Below are 16,451 nucleotides of genomic sequence, written 5' to 3'. Positions count from 1 at the left end.
AGGAGGAGGAAGGAAGCCTTTTTTTTTTTCCCTCTGCCATTTCAGCAGGTTAACCGAGTTCACGGGAGGCTCTGACGAGCACTGGAAGGGCTGGATGCAGCAGGAGCACAGCTGCAGCAGGGGGAAGAGCAAAACCTTGTCTGTTCAAGCCATCACATCTCATGAAATCACACCCAGGCACAAGTGCACGGAGGTATTTAAAAACTAAATAATGTCCACAAGCTGCTGACTTCTGTTCCAGCAGAACTGGGACAATCGGGAGCAGGGAATCAGTCAAAGCTCCTAATGCCCGTCGGTCAGCATTTATCAAACTGCAGCACCTCACAACTGCTGTCACAGCAGAAATATCTGCAGAGTGTCACAGTTCAGAAAGCCACTGACTGGGATCTAAAATAAGAACTGGGGAAAAAAGAAAAAGGCACAAACGCTCCGTCTGAAGCGAACAGCCCATGAAGGAAGGTTGGGGTGAACGCTCACGTGTGCTCAGAAGCACTAAATCAAAGTTAAACTGAGGAAGAAATCATGTATTTAGAATCCCAGAATGGGTTGGGCTGGGAGGAACCTTATAGCTCATCCAGTTCTACCCCCTGCCATAGGCAGGGACGCCTTCCACTAGACCAGGCTGCTCCAGGCTCTGTCCAATCTGACTTTAAACACTTCCAGCGATGATTCGCTCTTGAAAATACAACTTCTGGGTTGAAATTGCAAGAAAATTTCCAGCTCCTTCCCATCCTGCTATTCCCAACCCTCAGAGGTACAGAACATGAGCAGAGACCATCCCCTGGTTTTCACAGGCTCAGAAATTTGGGAAAAGAAAGAAAAATGTGTTACCTACCTTCTCTACAGCTTTGTAATTTAAAGGAGGTGGATTTACAGTTATTGCCTACTGGCAATGCTGGAACTTGTATTGCTCTGAATTCCAGTGTTTGTGGGTACCTGGAAGTGCTCTGGAGCCACTCAGAACGAAGGCAGTGGGTAAGAAATCCAAATTTCACCCTGCACGTTCTGTGACTCCAGCAACACATCCAGGTTCGCTGGGTTGCAAGAAATCCCCAGCTGAGGAAAAAGGACACCCTTCTCCAAGTCCAGGCACAAGCAACAGCAGAGCTGCCATCACCCAAGGAGTAAGAGAGGGCACCCAATACCCCCAAACCAACAACCAGCTGCAGCTCTGTGAATGTTCCCTGTGGCTGTGTCTGCCTCAATTTCTACTTTAAATTTTAAAACTTCACATATTTTGCACAAAAAGTGACCCTGGCTGGGAAGAGCAGACACCAGACAGCTACCAGGAGCTGGGCTCAGCCCACCAGCCTGCAGAAATCCCTGTCTACATGATGCATAAGCAGAAAATGTTTGTATTTGGCAGGCTCAGCACCAGCCCAGACTGAGCAGATGACCAAGTCCTGAAACGCTGCGCTTGCGCTCCTTGAAGCTGAAGAAACCCTTCCCTAAATCCAAGTCCTCCACCTCAGGCCACTGACCTGCCCTTATCCCGCTCACACCAAGGAGATCCCAACTGGTTTTGGACCCTCTGAATGTGAACCCTCGTTCTGAGGTGACATCCCAACCTCAGCAGAGCAAGGACTCGTCACAGGGCATTTTAAGTCATGCTGGGAAGCGCTGAGCACAATTCCCAGAGCAGGTACTTGGCAGGACACGGTGATGCAGGGAGAAGAGTGGGAAGTACACGATGCAACACAGGGAGCTGACACCTCACCAGCTGTTCTGGTCAAGCTCACCAGCCTGGGATATGAAGTTTTTGGCTACAAAGACACATTTTTAGGACAGCAGGGAGCCCAATCCAGAGGATGGGGTGTTTTTTTACCTGTGTTTCTGCACTGCTCAAGGAATGGAGATCCAGTGACGGGTCGGTTTTGAGCTCGGGCTCAGGAGCTGCGATCGGCGCTTTCACCAGGATGTCTTCATCAGGGCTGGCTCCTAATCCTGCGCCTTTCTGGTCACCTCCTGCCTCTTTAGGAGCATCAGTGTCTTTTTCCTCTTCAGACACCTGAGACTTGGGCCTCCTGAGGAAGGAGGAGAAGAGGCGGGACAGGCCCCGGCCCTCGGAGGTGCGACGTTCCTTCTTGCTCTGCTCCTCGTGAGTGGGGGTGTCTCCGTTGGAGGCCTTCTGCTTCTGCCCCTGCCCCTCTGACGTAGGCTGAGCCCCTTCCTCCAGAGAAGCCTCCTGCTTCTGTGCTTCAGCAGCTCCTTCCTCCTCCTTGGCTTGCTGCTGGTCCGAGCTGTCGGCGTCCGCCGCCGGGCTCTTCTCTGTTGTCATGGTGGTGCTGTAAGAGAGGAGCAGGAGGGCTCAATCCAGAGGTGGTTTCCAACATTCAAGCCTGTTTGAGCTGCTCAAGCCAAGCCACGAGCACAGACACGCCACGTTCACCAGTCACACCAGCCTGCCACAGAATCACAGAACGTTCTGAGTTGGAAGGGACCCACAAGGATCGAGTCCAACCCTTCAGTGAATGACCTGTATGAGGATTGAATCCCTGCCAACTCCAGCCTACAGAGTCACCAAGAGCAAAACCATTCCTTTTGCTATGGTTTGCTTTGATAGAAACATCTCTATTGATGTTTGCCCCCCGCCCTTTGGACAACGCTGAGAGAGTTGGGGCTGTTCAGCCTGGAGAAGAAAAGGCTCTGGAGAGACCTTGGAGCCCCTTCCAGTGCCTAAAGGGGCTCCAAGAGTGCTGGAGAGGGACTTGGGACAAGGGCTGGAGGGACAGGACAAGGGGGAATGGCTCCCACTGCCACAAGGCAAGGCTGGATGGGATATAATTCCTCCCTGTGAGGGTGGGGAGGCCCTGGCACAGGTTGCCCAGAGAAGCTGTGGCTGCCCCTGGATCCCTGGAAGTGTCCAAGGCCAGGTTGGACAGGGCTTGGAGCAACCTGGGCTAGTGGAAGGTGTTCCTGCCCTTGGCAGGAGGTGGAACAAGATGGGCTTTAAGGTCCCTTCCAACCCAAACCAGTCTGAGATTCTGTGATCTAAACACACCACATCACACCACACTGATGGGGACAGGACTCATTGGTGTTGATCAGCTATGTTGATCTGCACAAGACCAGTCCAGTGGAGCAGAGCAGGCTTTGGGATTCATGGAATCTTTGGATTGCACACAGCAAAAACGTAGAACGAAAAGGTTTCCAAACAACACCCATAAAACGCAGAGCAGATTTCCTCAGAGCCTGTGCTATCAAACTGATGCAATGTTTATTTCAACTTTAGCCTGGGCTGTTGACACAAAAAGATGGAAATCACATGAGAAGAATATCTATTTAAGGTATAAAGAGGACCCAAAATAATCATGCTTTAGAGGGGATAGAACTAATCTTTGTGCGTTGCATCACATGTATCTGCAGCAATAAATTGCCACTGCTTACACTGAGCAAATAGCATATAATCCAATATGCCCCAATCCCCAGCCCAAGCCTCGGCACACAAACATTTGCTCCAAATACAGACCCAAAATTAGGAAACGTTTCAAGATGTCACCCTCCCACGTATTATTGCATTCATCAGTTCTAATTTGACTCATGCTGATTGCCAAAAGAACCAGAGTGCTGGAAGAAGAAAAGCCCCCCCAGCTCTCCAAAGGACTCTTCCCTTGCATTTGATCCAAACACCTGATATTATTCCTAACGCTGTGGTTAAACCAGGGCAGCACCAGAGATCTTCCCTGAGTTTGTTCCTGCAGCAACGCAAATTTCCTGAGGTTACAAGGTTTGGTTTGAGGTTTTGGTGATTTTGTTTCTTTTCAGGGAGGGCTTTTGGAAAAGCAGGGATGGAACCCACTGGGTCTGTGCTTCCATTGGAGAAGTGTCAGATTTAGAACAGGCTCTCTGGATCCTTTGAAACTGTGTCAGGGGAGGGTCAGGTTGGATCTCAGGAAAGGATTTTTCCCCCAGAGGGTGGTTGGCACTGACCAGGCTTCCCAGGGCAGTGGGCACAGCCCCAAGGCTGCCAGAGCTCCAGAAGGGTTTGGACAACACTCTGAGGGACAGGGTGGGATTGTTGGGGTGTTCTGGGCAGGGCCAGGGGTTGGACTGGATGATCCTTGGGCGTCCCTTCCAACTCAGAACACTCTACTATGCTATGAAACCTCTTCACTTCTCCCACAATCCACTGCCAGGGATGCTGCTGGCCCTGCTAGCAACATTCTGCAGAGTCCCTCCAGCCACCATGCAGCCAATTCCTGCTCTCAACAGCTCTCCAAAGACTCCTGGAGATGCCACAAGGCAGTGGAAGGGGCAAGGACTATCAAAAACCCATCACTCCAAGCCCACGACACAAGACAGACTCGCCACGGTCAACTCCCAGGGCAGAGCTCCCAGTGTCCTGGCACGGATTGGAATGGACGCTCTGCAAGCCTGTGCCACCAGGATCACACGCCGACAGCGAGCTCCCTCTGGCACCAGCTGCCAGAGCAGCCTGCTTTGTAGTTGCTTCCCACTGTGTTTGTTTTGAATAAACACATTTGTAGGAATCGTTATCAAAACACACGACGTCGGGCGCGCGTCGCTCCTCAGACTAGAAAGGCAGAACCAGGGCTTTGGAGATGAGGACGGTGGGGAGGGCACAGCTGAGGAGCAGCTCTTATCAGCCGCAGGAAACCAGAGGGACGGTCCACAAAGGAACATTTCCTCTGGATGTACGTTTCTCTCCTTAAATTCTGGAACAAGGATTGTTTACTTGTTTACATTTCAAAGCCGCAGTCCCGGACCTTTCTCGATGTAGGAAGGTGGGTCTCGCTGGCAATGAGAAAAACATCTCCTTGTCTTAAACATCTCCTTGTCTAAAACATCTCCTTGTCTAAAACATCTCCTTGTCTAAAACATCTCCTTGTCTTAAACATCTCTTTGTCTTTCCTCCATCCCTTGGGATTCCAGGCTGCAGCTCAGCCAGATCCCCTCAGCAGGGCTGGGGATGCGGAGATGGGCACGTAGGAGCCCTGCCCTTCCCAATAAACATTTCATAGCTGCCAGTACCAATAACTCACTGGGTGCAGCAAACATCCTGCTGCAAGACTTGAGCGAGCTGCTCCGACCCAGGCTCACGGCTGGATCCCTCCCCTGCGAGTTTTACGCTCAGAAATGGTTTTCCCTACACTCCCTGTCAAAAGCAAAGAGATCAGGAAGCAAATAACATAACTGAGAGGCTGCCCAGGGCAAAGGGGGGAAAGGAGATGGTCTTTAAGGTGCCTTCCAAGCCAAACCAGGCTGTGATTCTGTGATTTGCCAAGACAAAAAGCACCTTGGCTGCACTTGTTTTGTTTCCATCCCAGCCCACAGCAGAGCTGACACGAAGAGCAAAGTTCCCACTCCACTGCTCCTCAACCCATCCTTTGGAGAAAGCACAACCCACAGCCAAACCACAAGCAGGTTTCTATTTAAATTCAATTTTTCTTCCTTCACTACCCCACAAGGCAATTCTGCTGAGCCTGCAGGTGCCTCGGGAGCTCCCTGGATGCTGGAGGAGGATGCTCTGCTCTTGTAGGAGCACTCAAGTGATGCTGCTCACCTCCTGCTCTGAGCTGCCACACTTGTAAATACTGCATTTGGGGGTTTTCTTTGGTACAGGCTGAAGGTTTGATGCCAGACAGCCTGTAAAAAGCAGGCTCTTCACAAGTCTGGTGTAGAGAAGGTGTTTGATGCTACAGAAATAAGGAAACCACAACAAAACTCAGATATGATCCCAGAGAGAGATTTCAGAGTGAAAATCTCACCAGAAAATATGTATTTATATTTAAGCATTTTTAAGTTTAAGAACATCCTCCAGACAAGAAAGCTTTGGCAACAGGAAGCAACCTGAAGAAAAGGGAGTTAAATACTCCCAGAGAAGCAAAAAGGCTTTGCCCCACTGGGGACACTTGCAACCACAGGTTGACCTTCCACCAACCACATCCCCTTCACCTGCCAGAGGAGGATCTGGACCTCCTGGGAATGCTGGAAGAGGCTTTAGCAAAACATCTCCTCTCAAAAGAAACAGGAATGTTGAGATACTTGTCTGTCACCCTCTCCTACCTGTCAGCTCCTCCAGTGTCTCTTATTTAGGCAGGGGTAAGTGTAGTGACAATACCCAAAGAAGGGCAAAGTTAACTAGAAATTAGGAACAAATAGTTCCCTGTGAGGGTGGGGAGGCCCTGGCACAGGTTGCCCAGAGAAGCTGTGGCTGCCCCATCCCTGGAAGTGTCCAAGGCCAGGTTGGACGGGGCTTGGAGCAACCTGGGATAGTGGGAGGTGTCCTGGTGGAAGGAGAGGGTCTTTAAGGTCCCTTCCAACCCAAACCAGTCTGTGATTCTGTGATAGAAAATCTAACTTATCTCTGCTTCCAAGCCTGGAAAAACAATTTATGGCTCATGCCATAGCTTACTTAATTCCCAGTGGTTTAGTCTTTCAGAGAGAGAAGAAAAAGGACTGTCCACGGGGAAGGTTCAGTTCTTGGAAACCCAAACTGTCTCTCAGCGATGCCCAACACCAGATAAGGGTGATCACAGTGCTGGGACAAATTGTCTTGACCTTCCTACCCAAAAACGTGTGGCTTCTCAGAACGCTGCTGCTCCAGCAAGAGCTGGAGACAATGATAAGAGAAAAATTTCTGCTAAAAATAGGCAAAAATCAAATAGTTTCAGCAACAGCGTGGTGGGTTCTTTTTTTTTTTAAATGCGTTCCTTCCCATTTCATAATGTGTGTGAAAAGCACACAACTCACCAGAGAAACTCTGCAGAACATTGCTCAAAATAGACAGCACAGCCTGAAAATTCATTTTAGTCAAGACCTGGTGCACGTGAGACAAACCTGAGGGTGGGAGGGGAGGAAACTGCAGCCGCCCCCAGCAGGACTCACCCCACGCGTGTGTGAGTTACGTGTCCTACAAGGGAGTTTTACTACAGTTAAAAAAACATTCCAAGGCCAGGCTGGAAGGGGCTTGGAGCACCCTGGACTAGTGGAAAGTGTCCCTGCCCACGGCAGGGGGGTGGGATGAGGTGGGCTTTAAGGCCCTTTCCAATCCAAACCATTCTGGGATTCTATGACCACAGCAGAAAGCTGTTTGTTAGGGGAGTTTAAATAAAACAAGAAATTCAAGTGCAATAAAATAAGCCCCTCGATAAGGAATTCAAACAACCTTAAAATACTCTGAAGCACCAGAACCGTTCGGAATTTATTTAATATATTTTATTAGAGGAATAATTAGCGCTGACATTTATAACCCCTGTCAGAATTAACGGGCACGATCTTTCTGTGCTGGTACTTTGGGTCCTGAACAAAAGAGATGCTGTCACTCAGCCTGACCTGGAGGGTAATAGGAGACTCCAGGAGCCTCATTGAACAGGGGAAAAATAAACCACCCAACACAACACAGATGGCACATTACAACTGCCCGGATTTAATTCTCACCAGAGCAGCCCTGGTAATCTACTGCACGTCGGCAGCCCCGTGCCCCTCTCCCATCTCCTGCTCTCATACAGCTTTCCTATTTAAATGAGGGCAAAAATAGTAGCTCACCATCTGCTGAAAGCAAATCATTTATGTCAAATTGAAGACTGGGCTTATAAAATGACCTGACTAAATGGAGCAGTAAGTGCATTACAACCGAAGGGAGCTGAGAGCTCCTCCCCCTGTATCCTCAAAAATCCTCCTGGATGCCACAGAATATGGAAATTCACGGGCTTTGCTCATTGGTAAAGTGCTGAAATTTAAATGAAAACATGTACTTGTCACTGGAGCCTTGTCTGCTGCGATGGGTTTGGAAAGGCTGCCCCGTGTGGGACCTGCTAGGAAAACTCACTTGATCTGGGAGCATTTGGACTCAGAACAGAGCCAGGGGGAAGGCACATGGGCCAGGCTGCCAGGAAAATAAAGCTCATGGACTATCCCATCATATTCCAACACAGGAGTTTGCTAAAAAGACTAAGAAAACCACCAGTTTAATACAAGTGTTGTTCCCTATTCCATAGAGAGCAGCTACTCTTGGGGTTCCCTTCCCCTCTTCAGCAGAGGTCAGAGCAAAAACAAGGTTTGGTCTCAAACACACAGTGCCTGATGGACCTTCCTCTGCAAAACCAAGTCTGCAAATGCCCTGACCACACCAAACCCCCCAAGAGGACACAGGGGGCTCAGCCTGGCAGGCAGCAGCCGCTCCAAAAACCCTCCTTAGGCAGAGGAGAGGCATCTGCAGGGAGGGAGGGATCCATCCAGACCCATCCCCACCCCACAGGCAGCTCAGCACCTGCGTGGTACAGATAATATCCCAGGGGTTGGTCCCTCCACCAGCCTCCCACAGGGGCAGGGAGCACAGAAACACGGCAGGGGCCAAAAATCTGTGCAGGGAAAAGCAGCGGGAACGGCGCTCAGAGCACCAGGAGGGAGCAGTGCTGCATCACAGGGGGGCACATCCAAGGATGGGCTCTGCCTCAGCAGGTCACTCCATCATGAGGAAGCAAATCCAAGGATGGGCTCTGCCTCAGCAGGTCACTCCATCACAAGGAAGCAAATCCAAGGATGGGCTCTCCCTCAGCAGGTCACTCCACCACGAGGAAGCAAATCCAAGGATGGGCTCTGCCTCAGCAGGTCACTCCACCATGAGGAAGCAAATCCAAGGATGGGCTCTGCCTCAGCAGGTCACTCCACCACGAGGAAGCAAATCCAAGGATGGGCTCTCCCTCAGCAGGTCACTCCATCACAGCCACTCCAAACTCCGTGTGCAAGGAATACCCACAGTGGGGATGACACCAAAGCAGAGATGACAATGCCACCAAGGCTCTCCCACAGCAGCACACCCCTTGCTAAAGCAACAGTTCAACACAAAATAAGCAATAGATCTCCATCAGCTGAACAGGAGGATTTTTTCCATGAATTATTCATAGGGAGTTGTTTTTTTTTTCCCCCTGCCTGAACACAGATGTGTTTACTTACACTGTGCCTCATTTACACTCAAGGTTTAACATAACAGGGCTCATTTTCTTCCCTTACAGTTTTCCAAGCACAGGGGTAAAGTGTTTCTTTTCTTTTTTTGCTTTTGTTATTCTCCCTTTGGTTGTTTCCAAACCAAAGCTATAATTAGAAGCCAAGAGGGACTTGCACACTCCTTTGATAAAGAGCTGCCTGCTAGATAAATACCACCCCTGCACACACACACACACACACACACACACACACACACAGGCACCTGCCAGGAGGTTCCGCTGCGGCACCGAGAGCCAGAGGGATGTTTGATGCTAAAAGCTCTTAACAGGTTTCACCACCGAGTGCTCCAGCTCACACACAAGGGCTGTTCCTCCCCTGTGGGCCGGGGACATCGTGTTTAACCACTTCATTTGTTGCTGCATGGCTGCAAAGCCATTTGCATCCACCCCAGTGCCTCAAACACATCCTCCGCACCCCGGTACGACACCCCAAGTTCATTAAAAATAACCATAATCACACAGTTATTTGGATGTGATGAGCTGAGAAATGCACAGTATTTAAACCATCTAAGGGAACCACTTACAAGAAGGACTGGCATGGCCAGAGCCACATCCTCCAGCAAGCCTGGGTGAAAGCTGGCTGAAAGCATCCCCCACCCCAGCTTTAAGTTGGGCTTACTGCTTCAAAACTGCCACTGAATATCATGGAATCATAGAATAGTTTGGGTTATCCAGTTCCATGTCCCTGCCATGGGCAGGGACACCTTCCAATAGCCCAGGTTGCTCCAACCTGGCCTTGGACACTTCCAGGGATCCAGGGGCAGCCACAGCTTCTCTGGGCAACCTGGGACAGGGCCTCCCCACCCTCACAGCCAACAATTCCTTCCCACTATCCCATCTAATCCTGTCCTCTGGCAGTGGGAAGCCATTCCCTTTGTCCTGTCCCTCCATCCCTTGTCCCAAGTCCCTCTCCAGCTCCCCTGGAACCCCTTTAGGCCCTGGAAATGGCTCTCAGGTCTCCCTGGAGCCTTCTCTTCTCCAGGTGAACCCCCCCAGCTCTCCCAGTCTGTCAGGGACACTTAAACAAGTTAGCACTACACTACCCTAAGCTGATTTCCAGACCTTTTCTCCTGTAAATCAGCCACTGATCCTCCTCCTCTGAACACCAACACTCCAAAATATTCAATGCAAATTCTCCCCAGCAAGAGCCTGCAGGGAGGGAAACCCCCAGGACACCCTGCCTAACCCTGTGCTGCCAGGGTCTGCCAAGGGGCACAGCAATGTGGTTTTGTTGCTGTTTTAATGAGTTTTAAGGAGTTGCACCAGATGCCAGGCTGAGCTAATTTACGTGGTTTGCTCTTCTATGCTCACTGCAACCATCAAACAGTGGAGACAAGGGGACTAAAATTACCTTTACAGTAATTATCAGCCTGAACATTGCACTTGAAAGTTTAATGACCCCCACCTAGGAGTGCAGGAAGGCACTGGCCAGCTGCAGATTATCCACAAAATCCCTCAATTCTTGGTTTTCTGGACAAGCCCCAGATGCTTACACCTCCAGATCAACATGGGGATGGAAAAGCCAGAGACCTCCTCAGCATCCACCAGCCTGGAACAACCCAGATCCAGCACAGCTGCAGCCTCTGGAGACACAGCTGGGGCAGCAAAAGCTCCAAAGAGCCCAGAAATAATGAGTCAGCAAGCAGGGAGGGTTTTGTGAGGCTGAGTTTCACTGGGTGGGTACAAACCACGGCAGGTATCAGCACTCAGCAGCCTGTGCTGCTCCCGAGCTGGGGGAAGGCTTTGTTTCAGGAAGGGCCACCCTTTTCTGAAGTCTCCTCTTCTTTCAGGGCTCAGTATCACGTGCAACACACAGAGAAGGAGAAATCCATCCCCAACACAAATCCTGAGCTGTAAATTCCCAGTATCACAGACAGAACCCAACCTTCAACCATTTGAAAACTCACAAGACCAGGCAGCTTGGCTTTAGAGCCCATAAGAGCTAACTGAAGTCCCCAGCAAAACCAGCAGAGCCTGTGGAAGCACAGGGCCCACCAGGCCTTTCCCAGCTGGCTGCAGCACTGGGAAATGCAAACTGGGATGCTGCTGACCTTGCCTCAGACTGGGAACAGCAAAGCATCTTCTCTGGGCACCGTGTACAGGAGGGAGGCAGGGAGACAGCTCCTCCAGAAAGCTCCCCTCCTTTTTTTTTCCCCTTTTAAATAGTGCAGGTGATGAGTTAATTCCAAACTCTGCGTCATTCCCAGAAAATCATCCCATGGTGCTTCTGCCTGTGCCCAAGGAGAGCATGCAAACATCCATTTAATCCTGGTTCCACGTTCCCAACAGAGATGGTCCAGAGGCAGCAAACCAGTCACTCAGCTGTTTGCCCAAACACAGGGGTCAGAAGCTGTTTGTAAAGCCTTGAGGTGCTGACTCTTTGACTGGGACAAACTCCAGTGCCACCAGGGCCCCAGAGGGACGTTGCCCCAGTGAATGCAGGGCCACGTACCACAAAAGGGCACTGCGTGTCCCAGGCATGCACTTGGACACCTCACACCACCTCCACAGGGATGGTTTTCTGCCCACTTTTCCTGCTCGTGATGCTCAGTGACCCCAAAGTCACCCTTCCCCTTGGGGTGGCTTTGCAAGCTGGGGAGCAAAGGAGAAGATGGTTCCTGGAAAATCCCAGCGGGTTTTGCAATGCCTCCCACACAGAGGATGTTCCCCAGAGCCCTTCAGGGATCCTGAACTGCAGTGACACCCTCCCGGAGTCAAATGAGCAATGGGAGATCAGTGTCAGGATTAGAGAGACATCCTCAGCAGTCCCCATCCCAGGACAAACTCATTCTCTTGGCACAGCCAGGGAGAAGCCCTCAGTGAGCACAGCTCCCTAATATTTCCATACACAACGTTCACTGTCCCAGATTTGGTGCAATTTGGCCCGTTTCACGCACACAAAAGCACCTCAGGGATGCCTGAAGGTTCTGCCCTGCTTTCAGCACCTCACACACATCTCTCCTCTGCTTCTATACAAGATCCCACAGCATCATCCCAAAACAGCCAAGAGCCAGTGATGGCACTGAGTGGGGAGACACCAAACCACCACTGGGTGACAGGACTGTCACCTCCTGGAGGCTGCACCCCAGGGGATAAAAACTCTCCCATCCCCAACAGGAACCAAACTGGAGGAAGTGTGGAGCAGCAATTAGATATGTTCTGTGCTCAGCAGTCAACTGCAGACACATGGCAGAACAGGTCAGTCCTGTCACCTCCCGGAGCTGCTCTTTTCAGCAGCAGAATCCCCCACTCAAAACTCGCCCTCCAGCAGTTTCCACCACTTCTGTCTGTTTGTTTTTTCCACCCAGCAGTGAAATCAGGCAGCTTTAGTTTTTAATCCCCTTAATTAGGGGTGTGCAGCAGCCTTCATTCCTTAATTACATCCATTGACACATCTGATGCAACACATTTACAAACAACCATTTTCACTGGAGATGGCTTTGAATCAAAATTGCCGTCATTCCCACGCTGGCTGCGCTGTGTCACCAGCGGGGAGAAGACACGACACAACGTTCTGGATGCTTTAACAAGACACACAGCTTGGGAATGCCATTTTCATTAAATAATCACCTGTTTCTTTGGCAGGGTTCAGGAGAAACCCCCGGCAGTCTGAGGCAGCAGAGTGGGAGCGCAGCTATCAGAAGTTTAGAAGTTTACAGCAAAAAAGCAACCATCCATTTCAGGCAATCCTCTCACTATTGTCCCGTGGGATCAAGGGGTGGGATCAAGGGGTGATATTTCGGTGCCTAACCCGGTGATTTTGGTCCATCACCATTCCAAAGCTCTGTTAATGGGGTGCTTAATTTCAGCTGCTCAGCTGCCAGGAATCCCTTTGATCCTCTGGGAGAGCAAACACCCAGCGAGCACCTTATCACCCCCACTTCTGCTGCAGAACCAAACTAATGAGGCTGACACCTCCTGCCTGCCCACAGAGCCACGACAGAGTTATCCCCCAGGGAGCCTGTGCTCACTCCTGCTCAGAATTACTGCCCCCGATCCCATCCGGATGCACTAATGGCTCACCAGGACACGGCAGCTGAGCTCCAGCCTGGCCTATCAGCAGTAGGAAATAGTGAGCAGGATATTAAATACCATCTTGGGGGGAAGGGTGAGCGCTGATTTAAAAAATGGGATGGAAGGTAAGATGGTGTTGTGAGGTTTCAGCGCTGGAGACCCAAGTAAGGATCCAGGTTGGTGCTCACAGCTCAGCTCCGGCATCAGCCCAGGGTTGCTGCCATCATTTGCATGGAGGAAATGTGCACAAACATCGCTTTCTTCAGACTACAGAAAGGAAAAGGAAGTTGTGTTCACGCTCAGCACTGCAGGGAGGGGTCAGAAACACATTTTGCACCCACATCCAGGGGCTGTTTGCTCATATTTTCGGTTGCCGCCCTCCTTTCTGCGCTGGATGGGTTGGTGTGGGAGGGTGTTGTGGGTTGTGATTTCACTGAACAAACAGCAGCAATGCCACGTTTCACCAGCTCTCAAGAGGTATTTTTTACTTCTTCAACGCCCACCTTTGCCACCCAGCACACCAGGCCAGTGTCAGTGCTGAGTCTCACCCTGGTGCTCCCGGATGGTCCTCGTGTTTGTGAACAAAACACTGCAGCACCTTCCCCTCCAGCCACACCTAATCCTGCTGATCCAAACAGCTCCACCCAGGAGCTCCATGGACAACATGCACTAAAGGCATGTCTCCCACCCTCCTGTCCAGCTGCACTTCATCTCTCTGCCTTCCACCACCCCTCGATCCCCTCCTACCTTCTCTCCCCACTTCCAGGGGCTGCCCAGGATCCCCACCCACTCACACCTTTCCCTCCAATCTTCTCCCTTTCATCCTGCATTAAACATCACACTGGGAGAAGCTTAACATCCCCAAGGGCACTAAAGGGAGCCTGGGCATGGAGACAGGTGGACATGAGAAACTGGGGCAGCACTTGGAAGTTGTAAATCAGCTTTCCCCACTCCCACCAGTGTCGGCACACACCTGCCGTGGCACAGCCAGGACACTGCTGGCCACCAACCAGCTGAGAAGACAACAGCAAACACCTCTCAACTGTTTAAACACTGCAATATTTGAATATAAGTGAAAAGCCATTAAAGACCAAGCATTTCCTTTAGTAGGGATAAAGCATATGCAGAAAACATCAGCTGGTTTAAATCTCTCCCTGCTAAAATAAATCACAGCTGAGGATAGTGGTGCTTTCTGGATAAGCTACTGGCCTTGTGTACACAATTTAGCATCCCATTGATACTTATTTTGTGAGTTAGGTCTCAAAATAATCCTTACTCTATTGAAAGTGTGTGCCTGCGTGTGTGCACACCCTCCCCCCGACAATATAACGGTGGGAAGAACAACCACATGTTTTTTTGGAGAAGCTTTGCTTATTTTTCCCTTTTTTATATTTAAAACCCAGTTGTGCAATTGCCTCACGCACAGCTGAAGCCTCACTGAGCCCAACAGTGCTTCATCCAGCTGGAAGCTCTGCAGACTCACAGGGTCCCGGCTATTTATGAAGTACCAAAACCAACAGAAAATTAAGAATAAACCATATCACCCTCAGTATTTTGGACTCGAAAACTACTGGTCTTGCCCAGCACCCAGGACTGAAGACTAAATGGAGAGCCCCAGCTAAAACTGTGCTGCTGAAGGGCTGCGAGTCCCACAGTCCCAATTCCAGACAAGTGAGCCGCTCTTTTCACCGTGCTGCTGACAGCAGGAGCCACACAACAATATTGCTGAAATCCACATTCATGCAGCACAAGGGAATAAAATGCCACACAAATCCTCTTTTCTGCAAGCTCTGGTGATATCATTGTTCGGGTTAAAACTGCCATGAGGAGACCCTTCAAACGAGGCCAGGGGGAAAGAGTGGAGAGAGCAAAAAGCATCGGTGAGCTCACCCAGGCACCCCGGCCAGGCGGCTCCTGCCAAACCAGCTCTTTGCTCCTCCAATAAATACATCCTTAAACCACCTCCTCTGCACTTCCTTCAGGTTCTCCTTCTATATACCTGAGCTGAAGGTAAATGGTCGCCTGTTCCTCTGTAAGATGAAAATAATGAAGGTGCACACAAGGTCTGAGGGGGCTCAGCTCGCTCCGGCGCAAGCTGTGACCAGGGCATGAGGAAAATGAGAGTAGAGAAAATGCCACACCAGCTGCAGAAAGCAGGTTGGTTTTTGCAGCCCTTGCAGTGGCAAGAAGTGTGGTTTAAGAACAAAAAGCAAAAACAAGACAGAAACAAATGCAACGAGCTGGTCTCCGTTCAGGACGCCACTGCACAGCTCGAGCCTGCTCCAGCTCCCCAACTAAACAAGCCCCAAAAACTCTTCTGAAGTGACCTACAACTCCAAAACAAGAACATTTCATTCTCCTGCTTAAAAAATATCTGCCTTACCGGGTTGTGCCCCCTCTTCAGCACCCGGGGAAGGAGGAGAGGACCTGCCCTGCTCTGCTCCGCACGCTCCGGATCGCTGCCTTTGCTCTGGAGCGCCTGCGTTGAGCGCAGACCTCGCTCGTGCCACCCGTCACTGCCATGTGGATTTGCTGTTTCCCAGGAGTTTTACCTGCTGACACTACAACTGCAAGCTGTTTGGTTTATTTAACCATGCTCCTGCTCTTAAGCTACCATCCAATTACTGCTCCCAATTACTCGGCGCTCAAGAGCCGATGTTAATTACAGAGCACCCTGCGCACGAGGCTGCTGCCGGCTGAGCTGCACGGAGCTTCAAACCTGCTGGCATCCAGGACCAGCCTCTCCTATGGGGGAAGAAACACAGATTCCTGGTCTCAGTGGTGGAATAATAGCCCTGAGCACGAAGAGGAGGTTTGGTGAAACAGCAGAAGGTCATTGCAGCCTCACCGCCCAGATCTCAGCAGCCTCTGGGATCCCCCCGGCATCCACAGCACTAAATATCTGTTTTCTCCTTTGGGATTCAACAAAACACAGCAGCAGTTCAGGACTGGGGTTGTTAACTCAGGGGATGTGGGGCACACATCAGTAACAGCAGCCAGTGCTGTATAAATGCAAGTGAGTTCTAAGTGCCTTTGGAAAACCAGCCAAAAACAGGAGGATGGAGACCCCAAACTCCCCAAAATACAGAAAAAACATTGCCCTCCAAGCACAGGTCACTTTATACCATGACTTGAGCTTTTCAGGCATTGACACCGGACCTGGAAGGTTAAGATCCAAAACAACTCCCTGTGGCAGAGCCCTGGAACACGGGAGCCCAGCGTGAGCCTTCGGGAACGGCACGGAACGACCCTCTGCAGCTGGCAGAGCCTTCCCAGACACACTGGCATCTGCAGGCAGCAGTGCAAGAAGTTATTTTGCAACTCACATTGCTCAGATTTAATAATCCCCCTGGTGAAAGACATCCTTCTGTAGGACTTTGAGAAAGATCCTGTAAACTCTGGCCTCTTCTTTTCCTTTCTACAAATAGATCCCTATTGCACAACGCACTGCCACTGTGTGAAACAGCG

The 16,451-nt window shown here is 50.6% G+C and overlaps 1 protein-coding gene across 50 annotated transcripts in view; it reads right to left on the bottom strand.

Moving 5' to 3' along the window:
* The window catches only part of EPB41 (erythrocyte membrane protein band 4.1), a 95,741-nt gene that overhangs the window by 49,596 nt on the left and 29,694 nt on the right, over positions 1-16,451 (bottom strand). For 33 of the 50 annotated variants that reach the window (XM_064634984.1, XM_064634941.1, XM_064634971.1 and 30 more), the window contains exon 2: positions 1,826-2,268. In XM_064634984.1, the coding sequence (XP_064491054.1) occupies positions 1,826-2,268 (443 nt within the window). Of the gene's footprint in view, positions 1-1,825; positions 2,286-16,451 lie in introns of all 50 variants that reach the window. The other 17 variants (XM_064634946.1, XM_064634983.1, XM_064634945.1 and 14 more) reach the window with 1 other exon arrangement.

This window comes from Pseudopipra pipra, chromosome 24 (genome assembly GCF_036250125.1).
Source record: "Pseudopipra pipra isolate bDixPip1 chromosome 24, bDixPip1.hap1, whole genome shotgun sequence".
Lineage (NCBI taxonomy): Eukaryota > Metazoa > Chordata > Aves > Passeriformes > Pipridae > Pseudopipra > Pseudopipra pipra.
The sequence above is the reverse complement of the archived record's forward strand: the minus strand, read 5'-3'. Positions and strand labels throughout refer to the sequence as shown.